General features: G+C 42.3%; 1 protein-coding gene across 1 annotated transcript in view; it reads left to right on the forward strand.

Annotated features, from left to right (window-relative positions):
* The window catches only part of MED13L (mediator complex subunit 13L), a gene marked incomplete at both ends in the record, with an annotated part of 176,746 nt that overhangs the window by 108,634 nt on the left and 47,165 nt on the right, over positions 1–20,947 (forward strand). Inside the window, 3 exons of the mRNA XM_079543939.1 lie at positions 17,866–18,011; positions 19,286–19,480; positions 19,860–20,051. Of these exons, the coding sequence (XP_079400065.1) occupies positions 17,866–18,011; positions 19,286–19,480; positions 19,860–20,051 (533 nt within the window). The remainder of the gene's footprint in view (positions 1–17,865; positions 18,012–19,285; positions 19,481–19,859; positions 20,052–20,947) is intronic.

The following is a 20,947-nucleotide window of genomic DNA, read 5'->3' on the forward strand; positions in this document are numbered from 1 at the left end:
AGCCTGAAATAAGAATAGTATCTTGTCCCATCACTGCATACAGAAACTCCTCCTGGAAGGGCACCTGTAGTTGCCTGTTTCCGGCCATAACTTCACCACCAACCTCTCAGCTTCCCCAGCACTTTTGCTGCAATAAAGCAGTAGAAGATCAATCCGGAATTTTCCATACAGGTCTCATTTTGAAACTGACTGCATGTGCGACAAAAGTAATTGTCACACGAATATGTAAATATATATATTCACAAACCTATTTTGGTTTTTATCTTTTTCTTCCTCTAAGCAGATACTTTCTGAAAGCTGTACTTACGTGAGGTACAAATGTGCAGCTTTTTTGCATAATGTTACTCATTTTGGTGTAATGCATGCACACTGACAAAACAAATTGTCTCATTACTGATACTCATTGCAAGTTGCTGAATAATAAAAAATCACAATATAAGATGTTCACAATTCCTGTCGTATTCGCTAATGCAGCAAAGACTCTTAGAGCACTAATTTTCAACCTAATTTTAGGACAGAAATATTCTTTTCTATCTGAAATCCTAACAGTATTCCTAATCCTAACATCTGAAATCCTGGTCTTAACTAACAGCATCTTAAAAATGGGCAAAGGAGCATGCAGAATGTGCAGGAAACTTGTAGCCTTGCATCCTTGTACAATTAGCTGGGTTGGACCAAAAGGTTATATGGTGATGTGAATTGAGATTGCTGCCCTGCTCCAGGCTCTTGACTGTGCTGTCATCCTGCACGCCCTTCAAGTCTCTCACCCATTAAATCATCAGTCCTCTGTCTTGCAGAAAGTTTGAATTCATTCATGTATTCACTGTTTTCTCTGTGATGGGTGGAAATTTGATTCGCAGCTCCAGCACTTCAGCCAGTTGCTCAGGCGCTTTCTTTAACTTCACCAACCTTCAGCATCTTCCCTTGATCTGTGGTGTTATTTTTCATCATTGTTTCATTCTGTCAGTTTATTGCAAAGTGTAGGAAACTAAGGGTACTAATAATGGTGAGTAATCATTCTCTGTTCCTTCTAGGTATGTGAGGAGATGTAATGTTGGGGTGCATTGGAGTGAGATGTGTTTTCCTGCCAGCTGCTGACACAGGGCATTGTGAAAGTTTTATTTAAAGTGATGACAGGGTTACAGGGAGATAAAAACTGCTCTTAAAATAACATTCTATTTCTTCTACTCCTGTGTAGTTTAAAGTACAGAAAATGAATTTCTTCAGTGACATAGGAGGTATTACACTGGAATTATTTCATCTCCCTTGTCAAAGAGGACAGGAGCAGTACCAGGGCAATGCTTAGCTTACTCTGCTCTTGTTGGAGAGTTAATGAAATAAGACATAAATGTCTGAACGCTGTGTCGAGCAAGCTGAGTCCTCATCAGGGATGCAGGAAAATCTTTTATCGCTTCTGACATCTCATCTGTTTTCTGCTCTTGGACATAAAATACCCGTGTGATTTTCTTTGGAAATACATTACCAATAAACAGTCAATCCGCTTGGAATCTGCATTCATTATATTCATAGCTAAAAATATTATCCATAAACATGGCTACTAATATTGCCCTGCGATGTAACAGTGTGTTTTCAATCTGTGCAATACACCACGAGTTCCTGATACTTCAGTCAGCCTGATTGCATTCCTTTAGTAGGTGTGCACGTTTTGCAGCTCTCAGACAGCTTGCACTCAGCGTGCGCACATAGACTGAGACACTTAGCAGGATTTCTGCCCTACACACACACAAACACTCAAGCCTTTCCTTCAGTAACATGGGAGTGCTTGGAGGGCAGGGGGATGTGGTGGGAAGTTAAAAAAAAATAAATAAATAAAAAAATCCTTTTTAATTTCCATCTAGAGAGGGGAAGATCCAATCTGATTTGAAACAACATTAAAAGTTCATTATTCTGTTTTGCACTCCAGTATTATCGAGGTGGGAAGAAGGAAGGAATGCAGTAAGGTGATCTTCTCAGAATCTGCTTGTAACTAATTCTGATGCTAGGAAGATCTGGTTGCATTAAAATAAAGTAAAATATATTATTCCAATTCAACCCAAAGATTAAAGATATTTAAAGCTATTTAAGTCTGATGATGTCTGTCTGCACTCTGCTTATGCATTAAAAAAATAATAGAAGGTAATGTTTTGGGTGGAATTAAAGAGTGTAGGACCTCTGCACAAGTGAAGTCCACTCTGTGCTCTGTGTTTGACCGGATGAATGGTTGGCTCCTGTCTTCTCTGCACAACTGAATTCTGTTTGTATCTCACATGCAAAGAGATCTCTTAAGCACAGATGATAAATGTGTTGGATTTGTTCTGACAGGATGCAGGGTAAGGGCAGGAAGAGAATTCCAGGGCTTCGAGCAGTAATTATCTGTGGAGAACTGCCAGGCTAGCCTTAGAGTCAAGGTCTCAGAAACCACTGTACAGAATAAGAAATTAGAATTGTATCTTAAATACTTATTATTTTCCTTTTCTTTCTGATTAATACATTTAATTAAGAAAAATGGGGAAAAAATAAGAAAGATAAAATTTAAATAAATGAAAATATTTTCTTAATTCAGAGTGCTGTTCAGAGCACTCCCCAAGGGTTTGTGTTGAATTTCAGATGTTCTGAAGGTTATTGCTCTTCTGTGAAATAAGCTTGTGCTTCCCAGCTGTTTCGTAAAAGAACGTAAAGCCCAATCTTTATTAAGTGTATGTTATTATTATGCGTTGGTAATACAAAAATATTAAAAAGAGCAATCAGCCATTTGGAGGAGTCTGTTAATTATGTGCACGAGACAAATACCTATAGCCCAATCCTGAAAAGCACCCAGTGTGGCAATTTCCAACAGCTTTAGCCTCGGTCGGATGCCCACTGCCCTCATTCAGGTAGGTTGTACATCTGACTGCATCACCCAGAAAATTACGACAGTTCCTTGCTAACGTATTTTGTGCAGGCCATCCCAAATCCATTTCCTTCAGTGAACTACTTTAAATTTGAAGCACGCACACAGATCTCATTTTAATATCAGAGTCATTTCATGAGTGGATACATAGATTTTGGATGAGGAGAGTTTGCTGAGTATTTTCCAGTCACTGGTGGTTCCATCTCTGGACTAAATGCTTCTAGGAGTTTTGTATGAGGGTGTTTGGTAAGCTTTTAATCTCTCCTGAGGAAAAGATTCACATGGGCAGGAGTACCTCTGTTACCCTTCAGGGTGAGAGCAGAGGGAAGTGCAGTATTGTTAAGCAGCACTTTATAGCTTTGTCCTGTGCCGATTTAGGACAAACTATTACCTCTTGCTCTAGAATTTAAATCTAAAGCATGAAGTGCCAGTTAGGACTTGTTTTCTGCCTTCCTACACATGAGGATTCTTCTACGGGCTGGTTCTGTCATTGCCACAGCAATAAGGTTGGAGAAATTAGGATGCAACAAAGAAGTGCATTAGAACTTTTGGTACAGTGTGTCCATTGCCATCCTTAAATATTTCCAGTTTTCAAGCCCCCATGTTTGCTCTGACTTCGCCCCTCCTGCCCACAAGTATTTGTGTGCCCTTACTGCTAGAATATTTGAGTGTATCTCATGCAATGGGTGATTGTGCTGGAAGAAGGGAGCTTGATAAAGGTGTTTGTGCAGACAGGTATTCAAGTGTGTGATGGAAGCACGGGGTCTCTGTGGAAGCAGCACTATTGTGCTTATTCTTCAAAAGCTTTCTTGTGTGCCTTGTTTTTCCTGATAGAAATCAGATTCATGAACATCAGTACCACTGACCAGGATATTTTCAAAAGGAAGCAACTTGTCACTTTCATAAAGCATGTGAGCACAGTATTGCACTGACTGCCTGCAGATGCAAGAGGTGAAAAAGAGCAGCTGAATGTTACCGAGAAATTTCTGTTTTCCACTGCATGGATGTGGAGGGAGGTGTGGGGCTGGGCTGATTCCAGTGTGCAGGGCATGGAGCAGCTCTGCACCCCAAACAACTACATGAATTCTGGATGAGGAGCAAAGAGGTATTCCTGAGCTGTGGAGTACTAACAAGCAATAGGGCTACAATTAGGGCCAGCCAGCCCCACACTGCAGCTCTGTGAGCTCCTTTAGAGGGGCCTCTGGGGAGCAAAACCTTTGTGTCTGTCAGAGTAAGCATGGCTTCTTCACTTTGTAGGCGGTGAGGCTCTGGGACTTGCAAAAGCCAGAAGCTTAAAAAACAAGAGTCGAGGATCTCAGATCCCGAAGCCACAAATTATACTGAGGGGGATGGATGTGATTTCAGTCTAACTCAGTTCCCTTCTCCCACGTTTACTGGTGACACCTGTGTTCTCTGGGCTTGGATTCTTCCGGAACAGGATGGCAATGGTAATAGCTCTAACAGGGACTTGAGTTGAAATGGTCAGAGATTTTGGCAGGCTGTCAAGTTGTACCTGGGGGATGGGGAGACAGGAAGGTGGAAAGAGGAATCGGAATTGGGAAGCAGTTATTTATTTTTTCTTCACCCTGTAATTCAGTCAGAATTCAGCAGGATTTAATTGAATGCATGAAATGAATGTTTTGACCTTGAGAAAGTCTTGCCAAATTTCAGTGACTTGTTGGAAATAATGAAGTCCTTGGGGTTTTCAGAAAGCTTTCATAAACTTTGTGCAATCTAAGTGCTTCATAGGTCTGTGGCAGTGTAGCTACTTTTCCTTCCAATAACACGCACATCCAGCGTGTGGATATCAGCCTTTCTATTTGGATTGCTTTTCAGGGTGCTACCTGAGGCTGGTTTGGAGATCAGGGCAAACTCTGTCTTTTCTCCATGCGTGCTGCTTTGTGAGGATCTCAGAGCTGCAGCTGTGCACATCTGCACACGATGCCTGTGTCTGTGCAAGAGCAGAGCTTCCTGCATGGTAAATGATGGGTGAGGATGGCTCTTCCAGTTGGTGTTTTACCTTCATTGCCCTTTTTGGACTGTAGTCAATACTGCCATCCTCAGCCAGCAGCATGAAGGCAATGAGGAAGCCTGCTTAGGGCTTGCACAGAGGTTTGCATTTCAGAACGGGAGGTTCAGAACCTGTTTCCTCCTCCTTTATCACAGCTGAAGGCTGAGGGTCAATACATGGTACGGTGCTCCTCTGGGGTCACTGCTTCACTGTGCTGTCCACCAGAGCCCTGCTTTGGTCAAGCACTCTGCAGCTCTGTCCGTACTTCTTGTAAGGCTAATAGCTGCTATGCCTGGCATGCATGTAAAATATCACCGCAGAAGTTTTCTGTGTTGCTGTGCTGCTTGTTTTTTCACAGAAAGTTGTTCTTCGTACAAGGGAGAAACTAAGGGGGAAGTAATTGGCGTTATGAGATTACCTGGTGCAACAGAGAGCAGCAAGTGTAGCAGTTAATGCAGCAGAACAGCAATTTTTCCTTCTTGTGTTATTTCCTTGTGTTCATAGAACAATTTTCAGATGATCTGTTTGTCACACATCTGTGTAGCTGCTAAAAATGTTATAAATCTTGGACTGATGTACAGAAATGATATCTTTTATCTGCTTAAGTTCTGTTCATTTGACCTTTGCATACTTCTTGGAGGTGTTTTTAACGGTGGTTTGTTTGAAATATTTCTCCTTTTCAAATTCTTGGCCTGCCTGGGCAGCTGATAGCACTGGTGAAAACTTTGACCCATTTTTAAATGTGCTTCTCTGGTGTAGCAGAGAAATCCCATGTTAATTCTGTTACCATTTATTGTGTTATAGTCAGAGAAAGCCAACGTCCTGTCCAGTTCTTATATGAGTGAGATTTTGAGTCATTTTAATAGACAAAAAACCCTACGTATATATATGTATACATTTACCCTCTCCAAAACCAACTTACAGGATACAGGTGCTGTCTCTAGTGGTTACCTATCTGTGTAATGATGTCCTTGGATGACAGATCCAACTCTTCTTAATATCATCTTAATATCAACTATCTTAATACCAAATGATTCTCAAGTCGTGGTGTTTGTGAAGCACTGTGGAGTGAAGTGGTGGGACTGATTTTGTTAAGCTAGGGGTGTGTGCTTGGCAAGAAGAAAAGCAATTCTGATTATGGAAGGGTAATTCTAGAAGGAAGGTGGTTATTAAAGGACTTGAAATCAGGGGGCTTTTAAGTTAAGAAATGAGATGGCAAGGAAGGTGTTACCTTCTGGAGATAATGCAAGCCAATTTAGCAGTAGTTTAAATGTACAAAAGAGGAAGAGGGGAAGACCAGGTGCCATGGAGAAAAACACTAGAACTAATGAAATTGTCACTTCAGAAAGAAAAAATGAGAGATTTGATTGGGAGTGAGAGAGGTAGAAACCGGGCAGGGAATACGGTTGACTAAATTCTAAGGCTTTCGTTTTAATGCTTTGTATCCCTGTTAATGCGGTTCTTTCTCTATTGCTAAACATGATTTGTGTGCCACCTGTTTCAGCTGCATTCACTCCCCAGGGACATTGAGTGGGAGAGAGCATGGAGAAGCTAAATTATTTGGAGAGGATTCAGTGATTGACTTAAATATAAAGGGATTAATTGGTCTCTAAACTAGTCAATTAAAATGTACTCTGAAAGCGGAAAGATCACAGGCACGTGGCAATGAACAAATTAATGCATTTCTCATGGCTTTAGTATTTTCTGCTTGTTGTTTAATATGGTTTTGGATCATAAAATTTATTCCATGAATTGTGAGCATACTGCATCATGGTTGCGTATGAAATAATTTTGCACAACCATCTTCTTGAAGGACAGCTGGTAGCAGGCTGCCAGCACTGAGCCTCATGTGTGTCAGTAGGTGTTTACATCCCGTGCAGCCCCTTTTACAGGTAATGCAGTGAAGGATGATCAGTTTCTCTGAAACCGTGTTTGGAACTGAGTGGGGGTTCAGCCCTCCCCAAACCTCGGGCCCCTTTTGTGCAGCTCATTAAGCCTCGTGCTCTTCAGCAGCAGTGTGAAGGGCATCGCATCCTTCTTCGAGAATGCACTGAGCTCCTTGCTCCTTGATGAGGTGTGCTAAGAAGAGCAGAGGGATTTAAGTACTTTGCTGGGGATTTTTTTTTTGTTGGTTCAGTTCAGTCAGGGTATAGTGGGGTTTTTTTCTTCCTTGTTAGGGGACAAAAAAGGCATTCATTCTCTAGCAGTGCTGTCCTCTGGCGAAATTTAAGAGGTTAGCTGCAAGTCCTAGGAATATTAAAGCTCTCTGTCAAGTTTCATATTGCTTCATGCTCTGTAATTTAAAACGCAGGCTTAGCATTGTAGCTTTATAATTATGTAAAGGTATCAGCAAATTTGTTTAGGGAGAGAAACCACCACAGAGGGGAGTCACGTCTTCCCACGTTTGCAAATCCTATTTCCAGTTGTCACTGCTAAATTGCTTGGAGGTGGTCAGGAGGAGCTGGGCTGAGTGTGTGGAGCTCAGTGCCAGCATTCCCCTGCTGGAAGAGCAGCAGCAGCCGGCGCTGGGAAGTGGGTGCATGGATTTAATAGCAGATGGCTTCATTGTTGGTTTTGTTTTTTGTGTGAATGTGGTGCGAAAGTGATAATGCTGTTCATTTACTTCCGCCTCGTACTGTTGAAGTGAGAAATCAGAAGTGCATTGGTCATCTTTAGATTTTAAGAATAACATTTTTTCCTGTTTTTTTTTTTTGTTTTTTGTTTTTTGTTTTTTGTTTATTTGTTTGGGTTTTTTTGTGTGTAGAGGGAACCAACTAGCCTTGTTTGATGTACTTTCTGTCAGTGAGACTGATAAATGTAATTTCATCTTTGGTGACATTGATGACAACCAAGTGCAGGCTCATGTCCCTTCTTTCCCTTCCAGTTTGCCATATTTGTTCAAGAATCCTTTCTGAATGGCCTTAATCTAATATAATGCTACTTTGGATAATAGCATTCAGCTTTCCTAGGGGTAAAGGCAGGAAGGGTGCATTAACCTACATTAGCAGGCAGCAAAAAGAAGCGTCTGCTCAGGAGCCTTGCTGCAAGGGGCAGCAGTGCCCGATGCTGTGTTTGTGTTGGAGCTCAGACATCACGACGAGCTGCATTTCTGTGCTCTGCTGTCTTCACTGGGGGCAGAGCCTGCGTGCAAGTCTGGAGAGCGTATCTGTGACTGATTGAAAAAGTAATTTAAACTGAGATACAGCAAATTAATTGTAGCGTCTATTAACTTGTAAAATACTATGGATTGATATTACTGTGCCAGCGCTGCTTAAATTAGTCCAAAAGCAATGACAAAGAAGAGAATGTGCTTTTTAGAAAATTAGTTTCCATTATTATTGGGAACATTTGTCTTCTTTTATGAGATCTCAGATTTCATTATTTTGAGGCCTACTTTTAGGATTTATGTATAACAATCTTATCTTTGAAGATATGGAAAACAGTCCATTTGCAGCTGGACATGTCTGTCTCTTGAAACACGTGCCGAAGTGGCAGTGCTTCCAGTCTGCTTCACATCGCCCTCGTGCTGACAGCAAGCTGAGCATCACCTGCTCTTTGGGTGTTATTGTCCCCCACACGGCGTGCATTATGCTGAGGTTTGTTTTGGAGTGGTTGATAGCTGCTTTTGTTCTTTCTTTTTGACTTTGTGGCCTGCTCTGAACAGTACTGTGCTGGGTGTTCGCACGCTGAGAAATGTTTTCTTGGGTAGTGAAAAACAGAGGACTGTTACTTGTATGAAGAGGGCCATGTATTGATATGAGAAATAACGTGGGATTTCAGTCTTTACATTCAAGGCCAGGATGGATGGGTCTGTGAGCAGCCTGGTCTGGTGGGAGGTGACCCTGCCTGTAGCGGGGGATTCGAGCTACCTGATCTTAAAGAACCCTTCCAACCCCAACCATTCTGTGATTCTATGATAATTGTACAGTACCCCCCTAATATACATGCAGTAGTGTTTATTAGCATCACAGTATTTTTTCCTATTACAGAAGCATTGTGAGTGATCATTTTGTAACAAATTGCTGTTAAGATAAATGTTGGACACCTGAAATTTGCAGCTTTCAAAGCAAACTTTGACATAACCATTGAGATAGAATTTGAGTGATTTTTTGTATGTATCTATACACATGCATGTATGTACATATATATATATAAACCTTTTGGTTGATATTTGGAAGACATTCTGTATTCTCCCATATAATAAAAACTATTTCAGAAAGGTGAATCTTGTGGAATAAAGAGCAAAATGTGGTGGCAGTTGTACGTGTGCCTTGGGGTGAGTCTGTGCAACAAGGATGTGTTTAACAAAAAAAGAGTAACTCAGGGCTTTACTCCCAGAGTAGCAGGAATACTGCTGGTCCTAGGCAGCGTGAGGCCGTTGTGGAGGTGAAGGACACCGCTTCTGTACAGCTGCGGGCAGCACCTTTGTGGGGGATGGAGGGCAGCCACCTCTTCTCAACGTTTCAGCTTCCCTGTGGCTCTGGGACACCACGATGAATCCTGATACAAATGTGCTGGTTGATGATTCTAATGCTGCTCGCTTGGTGAGACTGGGTGATTGAGAGCTGCATGATATGTGATAAAATCAGCAAGGAAAGAGTAATTTAGGGAGATCCAGGGTTTAAACTTTGCAGTCCTGAGCTGCTGAGAAAAGGTCAGTTTATGCCTTAGGCTGAAAAAGAACGGAGCAGTTGGTTGGCCGGTCTCCATCAGCATTAGTCAGGCTTGTTCTTGATTTTAGGTTATTAATACTCAGAAGGATGTTTTTCAGTCCTGGTCTGCAGAGCAGAACTGCTCATAACCATTCGGAGGTGATTTTATGCCCACTTTTATTGGATGAAATTCCAAGAGCACAACACAGATTGCTTTTTTGAGTTACGGGTAACCTAACGTGTAGCTCAGTACCTCGGCACTGTGTGTCATTTTGGATGTATGTGCTTGTCCAGCTGCAGTCCCACTATATGGAGCATTAGATCTGCTGTGGAAATGAATTTTCCAGTGGAATCTGTTTCATGCTCTGTCTCTAAATCCAGTGAATCATGAGGGAGGTGGGGTGCTAATGAGACTCGTCAGAAGGATGATGGCAGCAGCAATTTTGGAAATTTTCAGTGCAGTTTTTCCTGTTGTTGTTCTCTGAGTGTGCTAGGGCAAAAAGATCGTGTCCTTTCTGACAACTCTCTGGTTAACATAGTTCATTTTGTAGCTGTTAACAACTGTGCTTTTGTTTTCAAAATATCTGCTGAGAGTGGTACAGTTAAGAGCAAATTCCTGACATTGTTAAGGGCGTACACATTTTTTTCCTAAGGAAGTTTATAATTTCCATTGAAAATGAGCACCAGCATAGATATCTCTTTAATCACCTTGGTGGCTTTTTTTTTTTTTTTTTTTTTTTAATTTTTTTTTTATTTTGCTCTACAGACTGTATTCTTTCCTGCAGTGGAAGTGTTGGAAGAGTTGGAAGAGACCCTTGAAGGTCATCTAGCCTTCTGCACTGAACAGGGACACCTACGGCTCAGTAGGTGCTTAGAGCCCCATCCGGCCTGACCTTGGGTGTCTCCAAGATGGGGCATCCACTGCCTCTCTGGGCAGCCTATGCCAGTACCTCATCACCTCAGTGCCAGACACTGAGCCACTGACCACCACTCCCTGGTTATGGTCTTAAAACCAGTTTCTCGTCCACTGACCAGTCCAGCTGTCAAATCCATATCTTTCCAATTTGGAGAGAAGGATATTATGGAGTACCACATGAAAGGCCTTTCTGAAATCCAGAGGGATTGCATCACTGGCTCTTCCCTTGTCCTTCCCTTGTCCACAGATGCAGTTACACCATCATAAAATGTGACAAAGTTGGTCGCTATGAATTGGTATTCATAATGAACGTGATAACTAACAAGATCATGTTTTGATATTGCAATATTAAATACTTGAAAACAGTTTTGGTTCGAAGTCAGCCGTATTCTGAACTGCAACACGAATAAAAACAAAATGCCTTCAGTAGTCACCAGAGCCTGAAGCTTGAATGAAAAGTGGAGTTAGGTGAAATATGAGCTGTAGTGAAACTGTTTCTCTGACTTCTAACAGGTTGGTGTCTGCCAGCAGGCGCATTGACCTGCCTTCTCCTGCTGCCTGTCGTTGCCCTGTATTCCCATGTACATGGCACAAGTGCTCAATTTATTAGTAGTATTTATTTATTATTAGTATTATTTTAATAATTAATTAATAATTTAATTATTAGTAGTATAATTTATTATTAGTATTATGCTGTTTCATCCTTCATTGGATGAAGGGAGTAACTCTGCTACTTCGGCTGTGCATGGCCCCAGTGCAGCAGGCTGGGCATGCTACTCAGAGAGGCTAAGCAATTCATTCATAATAAGCAAGATTAATGATAAACTGTTTTAATGCACTGTTAAAAATTTGCTTATTTCTATATAAGTATAGTTTTAAGGGAGAACTACTGTGGCAGAACAAGTTCCTCTGTGCACAATTTGTATGGCAAAAGCCTGGTGATTTTCTGTCCAAAAGGGTGAAAGCTTCCCTCCTGAGCTGCTGTAGTGTTGCAGTACAATGCTCATAGGGTGTGGAAGTGCTGCTCTGTGTGTAGCTCAGTCCATCCTTATTAAGGGCATAAAAAAAAGAAGAAAAGAATGGGACTGTCTTAATCTGAGACCTCATAACCAGCCAGCGTGGAGAGCACAGAGCAGTTTATGCTGTGTATAGAAAAGGTTATGTGCGTTGGACATGACCTTTCCTCCAGCAGAGACTCGAAGTACATCTTGTACGTAAAGACTGCAATATAATTACTCCTCCAAGTGTTGGCTAATGGGATGTGCAGCAGTTCCCCCGATGTGGGCCAGCACTCGTACCGCCGTAGCCTTGTCGTGCTGCAGATTTATGTTGTCATTCGGAGTACAAACTGCAGATCCCCTGTGCCCCCCCATGTGTTGTGGGAAGAGGGAGCAGGGGCTGGTGAGAGGATGAGGGTGGAGAGTGAGGGGTGTGAGCCTTGCTGAGAGGTGCTGGAGACAACCAAGGAGGTGTTGAGATAGTGAATCTGTAATGCAAACAATAAATATATCTCAGGCATTAAAAAAAAAAATAACAACAGAACATGTGAGACAACATAATGATGTCTGAAGTCCAATCATGAGAAGGCCTGGGCAGTTCTGGGAATTGCAGTACTCTGGATGCTCCTCCCGCCTCAAGAGAGAAAGCAGAGAGAGAGCAGCTGCCCGAGCAGCATGACCCAATCTGCAAGTTGGCCTCCTGTGTTCTTACTCTTTGCAATATGAAGACTGGTGACTTGGGCAGAAGCAGCTAAAACAGCTACAGACATGTTCATTGTTTTCCCTGTATATCCAGAATTTTCTCAATGTCAGTTTCCCTTCTTCCAGGAGAGCATAAAACACGCTGTAGGCTGCAGCTGAGCAGCACTCAAGGCCATGGCGTGCAGCAGCTGCGTGAGTCTCGTGCCTGCTGCAGAGGCTCTGTGCTGCCAGCCGCTCACTGGGAGCTGCTGCGTCTGAAAACTCGGCTTGTCTCATGGCTAGGAGTGCTTTCTGTTCTGGTTTGATTGTGGTTTTTGCAAAAAAAACCTGATGCTAATTCTACCACATTCCTTAAATGTTTGCATGTTGCAAACTACTCATGCTGTACTTCCAAATAACATACTTGATCTTATTTCAGATGTGCAACATCCGCAGTCCAGCTGGTAGGCAGAGTATGTCACGGGTTGTTTGTGGGCACAAGGAGTGCCATGTGCGTGCTGTGCCCCACACTGGAGCAGCCAGATGGCAGTCCCAAGCACTGGCCCACAGTCAGCCAACCCTGATGGCAGCAGAAGGGGTTCTTGGGCAGCCCTATGGCTGTTGCCAGCCCATCCATGTGGGTAACATTAGCTTTCTGCTGCCCTTCGGTGGTTGTTGCAGGCTGTGGAGTGTCGGGGTGCTGCCATCTCCTGCCCACACCACCTCTGTAACTCACCTACTGCATGAGCAGATCCGAAGCAACCAGTGGCATTGTGTTCTCCCTGCTATGCATATTGGTGCAGAGTATGTTCATGCCCTCCTTTTTTTATAGTCCACTTGAAGCAAGTGATTAGTCTCATTGTGATGGCATGTTTTCCTAACATGTGGGGCTTATTGCTGTTTCTTTCCAAGATCAGACTTTATTATGTGATTTTAAGGGGTACTGGAAAAGCAATAGAGATTATTCTTCATATATTTAATTATACACAGACAGTGATTTTAATAATGGCTTACAAATGAAAGAAGAGAACCAGGAGGCTGCTGACAGCATGAAAGGAGCTCAAGCTCAGTGTGCTGGTGGCTGTTGTAGGAAGGGAAAGTTTTAAGTATACTCCAAGAAAGCAAAAGCAAAATACCAAAGTCTGAGATTACGTTTATGATGATGAACAACAATTTCAAGAACTGTACTGGTGACAAGAGGACTTTGGAACAGTAATATGTGCAGTCTTAATTTATAGTGAGAGAGATAATAACATTTGTCAGAGTGCTTGATCTGTTCCTCATGTACATGTTCCCGTTGGGTACGTGCATTCAGAACTCAGTTATAAAATGCAATTCTTCAGCATTTTCTTCCCTGAGATTAATTGTGTGGAAATAAGCTCTCTAAAGTTTGAATGCAGACCAGCTGAGCTTCCATGGGTTTTTATATAAACCTACAATATAGAGGAAGAGTAAGACAATAAATCTGTCAGATGTTCTTTCTCTGCCAACGTTGTGTAGTTTAAACCTGGTTGTGTTTTCGTAGTTCTTGTCTGATTTTTATACGTACATAAATTTAACTTCATGTATTTCCCTTTAAGTCCTTTATAGTAACCTAGGGATTGCTGCTCAGAAAGATTATGGGAGGTCCTAAATATTACATGAACAAGCAACTCGGTTACCTTTCTGGCTATCTCCAAGGTTATTTAAGGTAATGAAGGCCCAGAGGAAAAAATCTGAAAGACAGTTGTCAGTTATGGTGATGTGGTGCCAGATTGAAGGTCTGATTCATGCAAATGCTCCTTATTGAAAGGATTTTCTGTGTTATGCATCTTGTTTCCTTTGTATGACAAATTGAGGAAAAAAACACAGAAGAGCTGATAACAGTGAGGAGAAGAGCGCAGGCATTTGCTTGTGTTACAAGAGATTACATGGCTTCGCTGTTTCTCTTTGGGGCTTTTGCTTATCAACTTCCTTGCTCTTAAATGTTAGAAACTAAACATAGAGGACAGGTTTGAAGTACAATTAAGTGAACTGATGTGGAATAGCTGTCACTGTGGAACTTGTATTTCTATTAATAGAAGCCTCCTATTTAACTGATTATTTTAGCAAGTCTCTCCCTCAGTAAATATAATAGAAATAGTCCTTAAAGTGTATGCTGAAGAATTTGCTGGCTCAAGGCTGCAGTGCTCAGCGTTTTTAGAGCTTGATCTAAATGCAGCTCTGGCTGGAAATAACACCAAGCACGCTGTTTGGGAATGGCACACGTAGCCGTGGAGGCTGTCAGTCAGCTGTAAAGGAGGGAGAAGTTTCTGCAGGGAGACAACAGAGCCTGCATAGGGTAACACAGGCACTACTGGCATTCCTTTAAGATGTGTTTGTTACAAAGGTAGAATAAAAAACAGGTCTTGTAGAAACCTGTATTGAAATTCTGTGATGGAGGACTACAACAGTGACTGCTGTCTCTGGTGGCACTGACTGTGCCTAAGCAAAGCCAGCAGGAATTGCACCTCGCACCCTCAGTGGTGGTTAGCTGAACGCATCCTGCCAAGGTGTGCTAAGCTTATGGGTATGTCACTAAGCATTTTGACTTCACGCTATGCCCAGGGCTTAAATAAGTTTAAGTACTTCCAACTGTGTGTTTTTTTTAATCCATCAGATGCTTAAGTGATTGTCAGCTTTCTGTTTTGGACCCTGGGGGGATGGGCCTCGGGCAGGCTGCTCACATAGCCACAGCATGGAGACCTTCATCCTTTCATCTGGACAGCAGCATGGGCTCACAAACAGTTCTAAAGCCGGTCACCGTCCTCCTGTCATCGTTAATTCATGCAAAGAACATGTTTGGTGCAGCAGTTCAGGTTTCATAGCACGTCTATGACTGTGCTTGCTGTGAGCAGGCACCATGTGGGGCCCTGCAGGCTTTGTGGAGCAGGAACCGCTGGGAAGCCATCTCACGTGCCTCTGGTGGTTTCTGATGCTCGGAGTGTCAGGGAGATAAGAAAGAAAATGTACAGGAATGAGTAAGTTCAAAAATCTGTTGAGATAGTAGAGTGGGTTTTCAACAGCCTCTCGGCTTTGGGTTTTGAACAGGGTTGAGATAGCTTTAAATAAAATATAGAATATCTATCTGAACATCGTGCTGCCCGGTTCGGAGCAGTCTGATCTGCATCTCACATTCAGCCACTCCTCCGTGCCTCTGCCGGCTCCGTGAGAGCTCGAGCTCTGCCACAGGCGCAGGGCATTGTAACACAGTGCTGTAGGGCCCTGCTGAGCTCTGGAGCCACTCGTGCAGCTCTGATGTGCGATGCATCTGAAGAGCTGCCGCTGCTCCCGAAGGCTGTGTGTAGCTGTGTGTAGCTCATGAGCTTTGTGTGAATCCTGCTCAGCGACGTCTCACATCCGCAGCAGGAATGATTTCTGCAGCTTGGCATTTGAGGAATTGTGTGAGACGCGCTGAAGCCAGGAATGTCACTGGCTGGAGTGTGCGTTCCTGACTGGAGGACATCACAGCGGTCTGATGCTGTTTTCTTGAAATAAAATCTGTAGTTGTTACTAAAGTAAATGTTTTACTCAGAGTCTGCCAGAAGCTTACTGGGAATGTAGGAAGTCCCCAGGCCTTGATCATTATTACTTTTGGTCCTGAAAGCAGAGCTTAAAGCGTTCACACTGAGGGAGCACAGCATCCCATAACTCTGCGTTCTCCTGCAGCCCAGGGGCAGGAAGGCTGGGGGCACAGGAAGACATGGACCATGAGGGCTTCAGTGTGCTGAGGGGCTGATGATCATCCTCCTGCACTGGTCAAGTATTTAATGCTGGTCATGGTCATTGCAATTGTATGTAATGCTGGTCATGATCATTGCAATTATTCTTGGGTCATATTTTCAGGAAATTAAAACAGACTTAACACTCTTTTTTTAATTTATTTTCCCCTTTGATTTTCTAAACGTAACGATTAACTTTGGCGTTAGCTGATTTCTGCAGAAAAAGTCACTGGGATGCAAAAACTTCCCTGCAAAAACAAACATCTTTTGTCTTTTAAACTCTTGATGTTGTCCGTCTCTTACTCTGACAGCATTTGTGGTTAGCTGTGAATTTTGTGTAGGACTGCATGTGATTTGTTCACACCAGACCACTTGAAAGGGTCCTGTGTGTTCCCAGAAGATCTTTTCCTTCTGTTCTGTGGAAGACAGGCAGGACTCTTGCAGCCCAGTACTGCAGGAAGCTTGCGGAATCGGGAGGATTTCTGTGCAATATCCTAAAGATGGGAGCTGAAAATGACAACTTAACAGCTTTGTTCTCTCCTTTAGAGAGGCTGACGTGCTGCACACAGATTTCTCTGCTGGGATTAGCCCCACTTGATCTTAGACCAGATTTCTCATCCCTTTTTTTTTTTTTTTATTAGAGTCTTCTTTATATTTGTCCTATGTCAAGGAAGTAATGGATTTTGATTAAACAGTTGATTGTTTTTTGTTTGTGTCATGGATGCTCACAATCTGTTCTCATTTTTGTTTTTCCTTTTACGTGGGGCAAGAATGGTAGATGGACAGAAACACCTGTAGCCATTCTGTTCCTCACCTGCCACTTGCTGTGTAAATTAACGAGCAATTTACTTCTACAATACTGATGACAGAGCTCAACGACCTGAAATTTCTTTCCCTTGTGAAAATGAAAATCTAATAAAACCTTTCATTTCACAGTGTTAATTGATTGCTACAAAGTAGTTCTAAGGACAGAATGATAGCACCCATCTGTAATATAGGTGACCTTTTCTCTCTGGATTTTCTCAGCTGACCATTTTCTGTCTCTCTGTGGCAGTGTTGGAGGCTCACAGTTGAGGGCAATATCTTGTTCTACATGACGCGTGGAATCATTCAGAGATTTAGTGAGATTAATACAGCTTCCTGTTCTCGACCATCAGTGCCTTTGTTTAAACATAACTGACAGTAGTTGAGCACGTGGTTGTCTTAAACACTCCAGTGGAATTGCTGCAGTTGGCTGTGTATCTTTCTGGTGAGGGTAGTTAATGCAGGCTGCATCATGGCCGGCCCAGTGCCAAAGCCAGCAGCAACTGCACACTGTGTGCAGCTCTGTACTGGGCCGAAGAGTCACTGCGTAATTGCCTCTTCAGCTTTGGCAAGTTTTAGGTGATTAAAATGATACATAAAAAACATGAAATATGTTTTATTTCTTTGTGACTTTGTGGCAAGGGATTCGCCAGCAAATGGTTAACAGTGATGGGAGGTTATTTTGTAAATAGAATGAAGTCAAAAGTTTTAAATGCCATCCACTTCAAATCAAGTGCAATAGTCAGTGACAAAACCACAGTTCATCTTAAACCATTCTCAGCTTGTAATATGTGCTCTTATTTTCTCTACAGTAGGGTCTCATAAGGTGTTGATCAGGCACCTTTCCTGCTCCTTTGCTGGTTGGTGAAATACTGAATGCTGAATCTTACTGGATGCTCTTCATCTCTTGAGGCCCAGATAACCCCTTTTGTTTGTAGAGATCTTACTAATTGAAACAAGCAGGGAAACAAATCTTTGAGATAGGTGCCAGCCCTGCTAAATAGCTGTTTAGCAACGGGTGCTGCAATTGTACCTGGTCATCAGATGAACCTGTACTCGGTGGCCACAAGTGACAAGAGTGTATTTTAGCTTCTTAAAGCTGTGAAATCACTGACACCTTTGAGTTCACTAACGTTAATAAATTCCTTTCTCTTTTGTCTCCCCCATCTCCAGTGAGCATTTGTCGTGTGCCTTCACATTCTTTCTTCATGGGGAAAGCAATGTGTGCACCAGCGTGGAGATTGCTCAGCACCAGCCAATCTACCTGATCAATGAAGAGCATATCCATATGGCCCAGTCCTCCCCATCACCGTTCCAAGGTAGGGGAGGTGGTTTGGGATTGTGGTCCATTTAAACCTCACTCCTGCATGGGAGGAAACTGCTCCTGGTGATGTTATCTTCAGAGATGAATTAAAATAAGTAACTCTTCCAACAGCTCCGTTTCTGTTCGGGAAGGTAGAAACATAAAGGAAAAGGTTGATAGGACTTCAAAACTATAGCTAGACATAAATGATGTGCAAATTTTCTAGAGCTTTCTGTTTATGAGTGTTATCTCTGAAAGCATGCATGTGTGGCAATTCTTTTTTTTTAAGGTGAATTACGTGCTATTTTAAAAAATGAATGTACTTCTTGAGTGGTGTCTGCATCAGTGACTTCAGACCTGTAACTCAAATAGTAAAGGTATACAAATATTAAGTAGGGTTGAAAATGCACCAGAAAGAATGAAATGTTGAAGCATCTGTGACTATATATTGCCCATGTAAGCAGTTCGAACTGTAGAATCGTAGAATCAGGGTTTTACAGAATTAAGTGAAAGCTGCTAAAATGATGCAATTGCAGTGCAATGCTCTACCTCTAAAATTCAGAGCATTTCAGTCATTGAGTCATTACAGACTGAAATTATGATTTCAAAGTAATTAAAGCAAGAGATCTTTATAAAATTAAGCACTGAAGTGAAGCAACACCCAGAGACTAGAAAATGAGTGTTTGAAGAAACTTGGTTGAAAAATATTTCACTACAAGATATGAAGTTTTGACAGAACATAGACTCGTAGACCACTTAAGATTTTATTCCAGCAAACTAAGTTCCTTGCTGTCTTAAATCAAATATAACTAAAAGCAAAATGAAGTTCAAATGGAAATACTTGTGCTGAGCAACTCGTTATCCTTATTTGTCACAACTGTAGTCTTCTTCAGGTTCTCTATCCTTTTTAACACTGAGTAGGCTGTAGTACCACGTGTTGCTGGTAAAAGCTATTGTTAAATGTCTCCTATTACTTCCGTGTATGGGCATCCCTTTACCAGTGAGTGTTGTTCCAGAACACGTAGATAAATTTACTATAGATATTATTAATCTAAACTGCAAAAAGGACTGTTTTTAGCTCAGTAAGGACAGCCATAGAAGAAGCTAGTGCAGTGTAATGAGGTCTTAAATTCCCACCCTTGGCTGATTTTCCAGTGTTTTTTCCTTGAAGACAGCATACAAAATCCTTAAATCAGCATACAAACAGAATAGTGAGCCAAGCCAGGCAGGGAATGGCTGACAGGTAATTGAAATGTACGTACTGTAAGCACTGTTATTCTTATTTTGCAGTTTTGGTCAGTCCTTATGGTTTGAATGGTACACTCACGGGTCAGTCATATAAGATGTCAGACCCAGCAACGCGTAAGCTGATGGAGGAATGGCAGTATTTTTACCCTATGGTGCTGAAGAAAAAAGAAGGGATGAAAGAGGAAGAAGAGCTGGGATATGACAACGATTTCCCTGTGGCAGTTGAAGTCATTGTTGGTAAGTTTCAGTATTCTGCCTGAAGCATTATTTTCTTCCTCATCCTTTAAAAAAAAAAATCTAATTAATCAGAAACAGCTATTATAATTTTCCTATCTTCTCTTGTAGCTCTCTTGACGCTGGAACATCTGACTAGTTATCTTGCCTCAAGCTTCTTTACTCCCTGTATCCCATATGCTATTATTCACATTATCAAGCTCCTTGTTTCATCCCTGTACTGGTTATAGAGGGTTGAATGTTTATTAGTATGTAAAATTCCTTAGCTCTTTGTATTTCAGACAAGTTTTACCTAATTGACATTGAAAACGAGTGGAAGCAGCTAGGGCTGCTGAATATTATATGTTATGGTTAAGACTTCTGTTTTTCCGTTTCATTATAGGTGGTGTAAGGATGGTGTATCCTTCAGCCTTTGTTCTCATCTCCCAGAGTGACATCCCCATGTCACAGAACGCTGCCAGTGCTGGAGGCCATATAAATGTGGGTCAGCAGGGGCTTGGAAGCGTGAAAGATCCTTCTAGTACCTGTGGAATGCCTCTCACTCCACCCACTTCTCCAGAGCAGGCTGTTATGGGTAAGCAATAACCCTAATAGCCTGGAGTTGCTATTTCATCTTTGCGTATGTGAAGATAAGTGTGTGAACAGTAGCAGATTAAAGACAGGAAGTAGACTGAGATTTAAGAGAGAGCTTTTTCCATAGATCTGTGTTAAATGACGACTGATCTTCTAAACACTCCTGAAGAAGACACACTTTTAAATGAAACCTTGGGAATTCTGTCCAGCTTTATTTTCTGTTCACTGTAGCACCACTGAAGTGGTGTTTTTTTTTTTTGCATTGAGATGAGTGTGTTGACTTATTGTTGTGCAGGGGTATAGTGAACATACAGCAGTATGTAGTTCTTTTTGTACAATGCTGGAAATACTGCGTTTAATTAATCAGTCATGTTTGTATAACAATAATAATATGCTAATACAAGCTACTCTTTCTACCTGCCACCATTGGGTTTTAGTTATGGGCCATTCAAAAGAAATGCGTAGTCTCCAGACATGGTGATGAGGAGCTGGCCTCTCACATGAGGGCTGACGTGAGCTTCCTTGCTCTGTGCCCAGCATGCAGGGTGCTGCACAGTGCCTGCTGCTCCACTGCCTCTTCTGTCTGCACAGAATGTGCCCTGATGTGCGACTGGATCCATGGTGATTCTTATCTCAGAAGTCTTCTTCATGCTTGATGGATGGGACTCAAGATCATAGAATCTAGAATGGCCTGGGTTGCAAAGGAGCACAGTGCTCATCCAGTTCCAAACCCCTGCTGTGTGCAGGTCACCAACCAGCAGCCCAGGCTGCCCAGAGCCACATCCAGCCTGGCCTTGAATGCCTGCAGGGATGGGGCATCCACAGCCTCCTTGGGCAACCTGTTCCAGTGCCTCACCACCCTCTGGGTGAAAAACTGCCTCTTAATATCCAACCTAA

This window comes from Tetrao urogallus (genome assembly GCF_951394365.1).
Source record: "Tetrao urogallus genome assembly, chromosome: 17".
Classification (NCBI taxonomy): Eukaryota; Metazoa; Chordata; class Aves; order Galliformes; family Phasianidae; genus Tetrao; species Tetrao urogallus.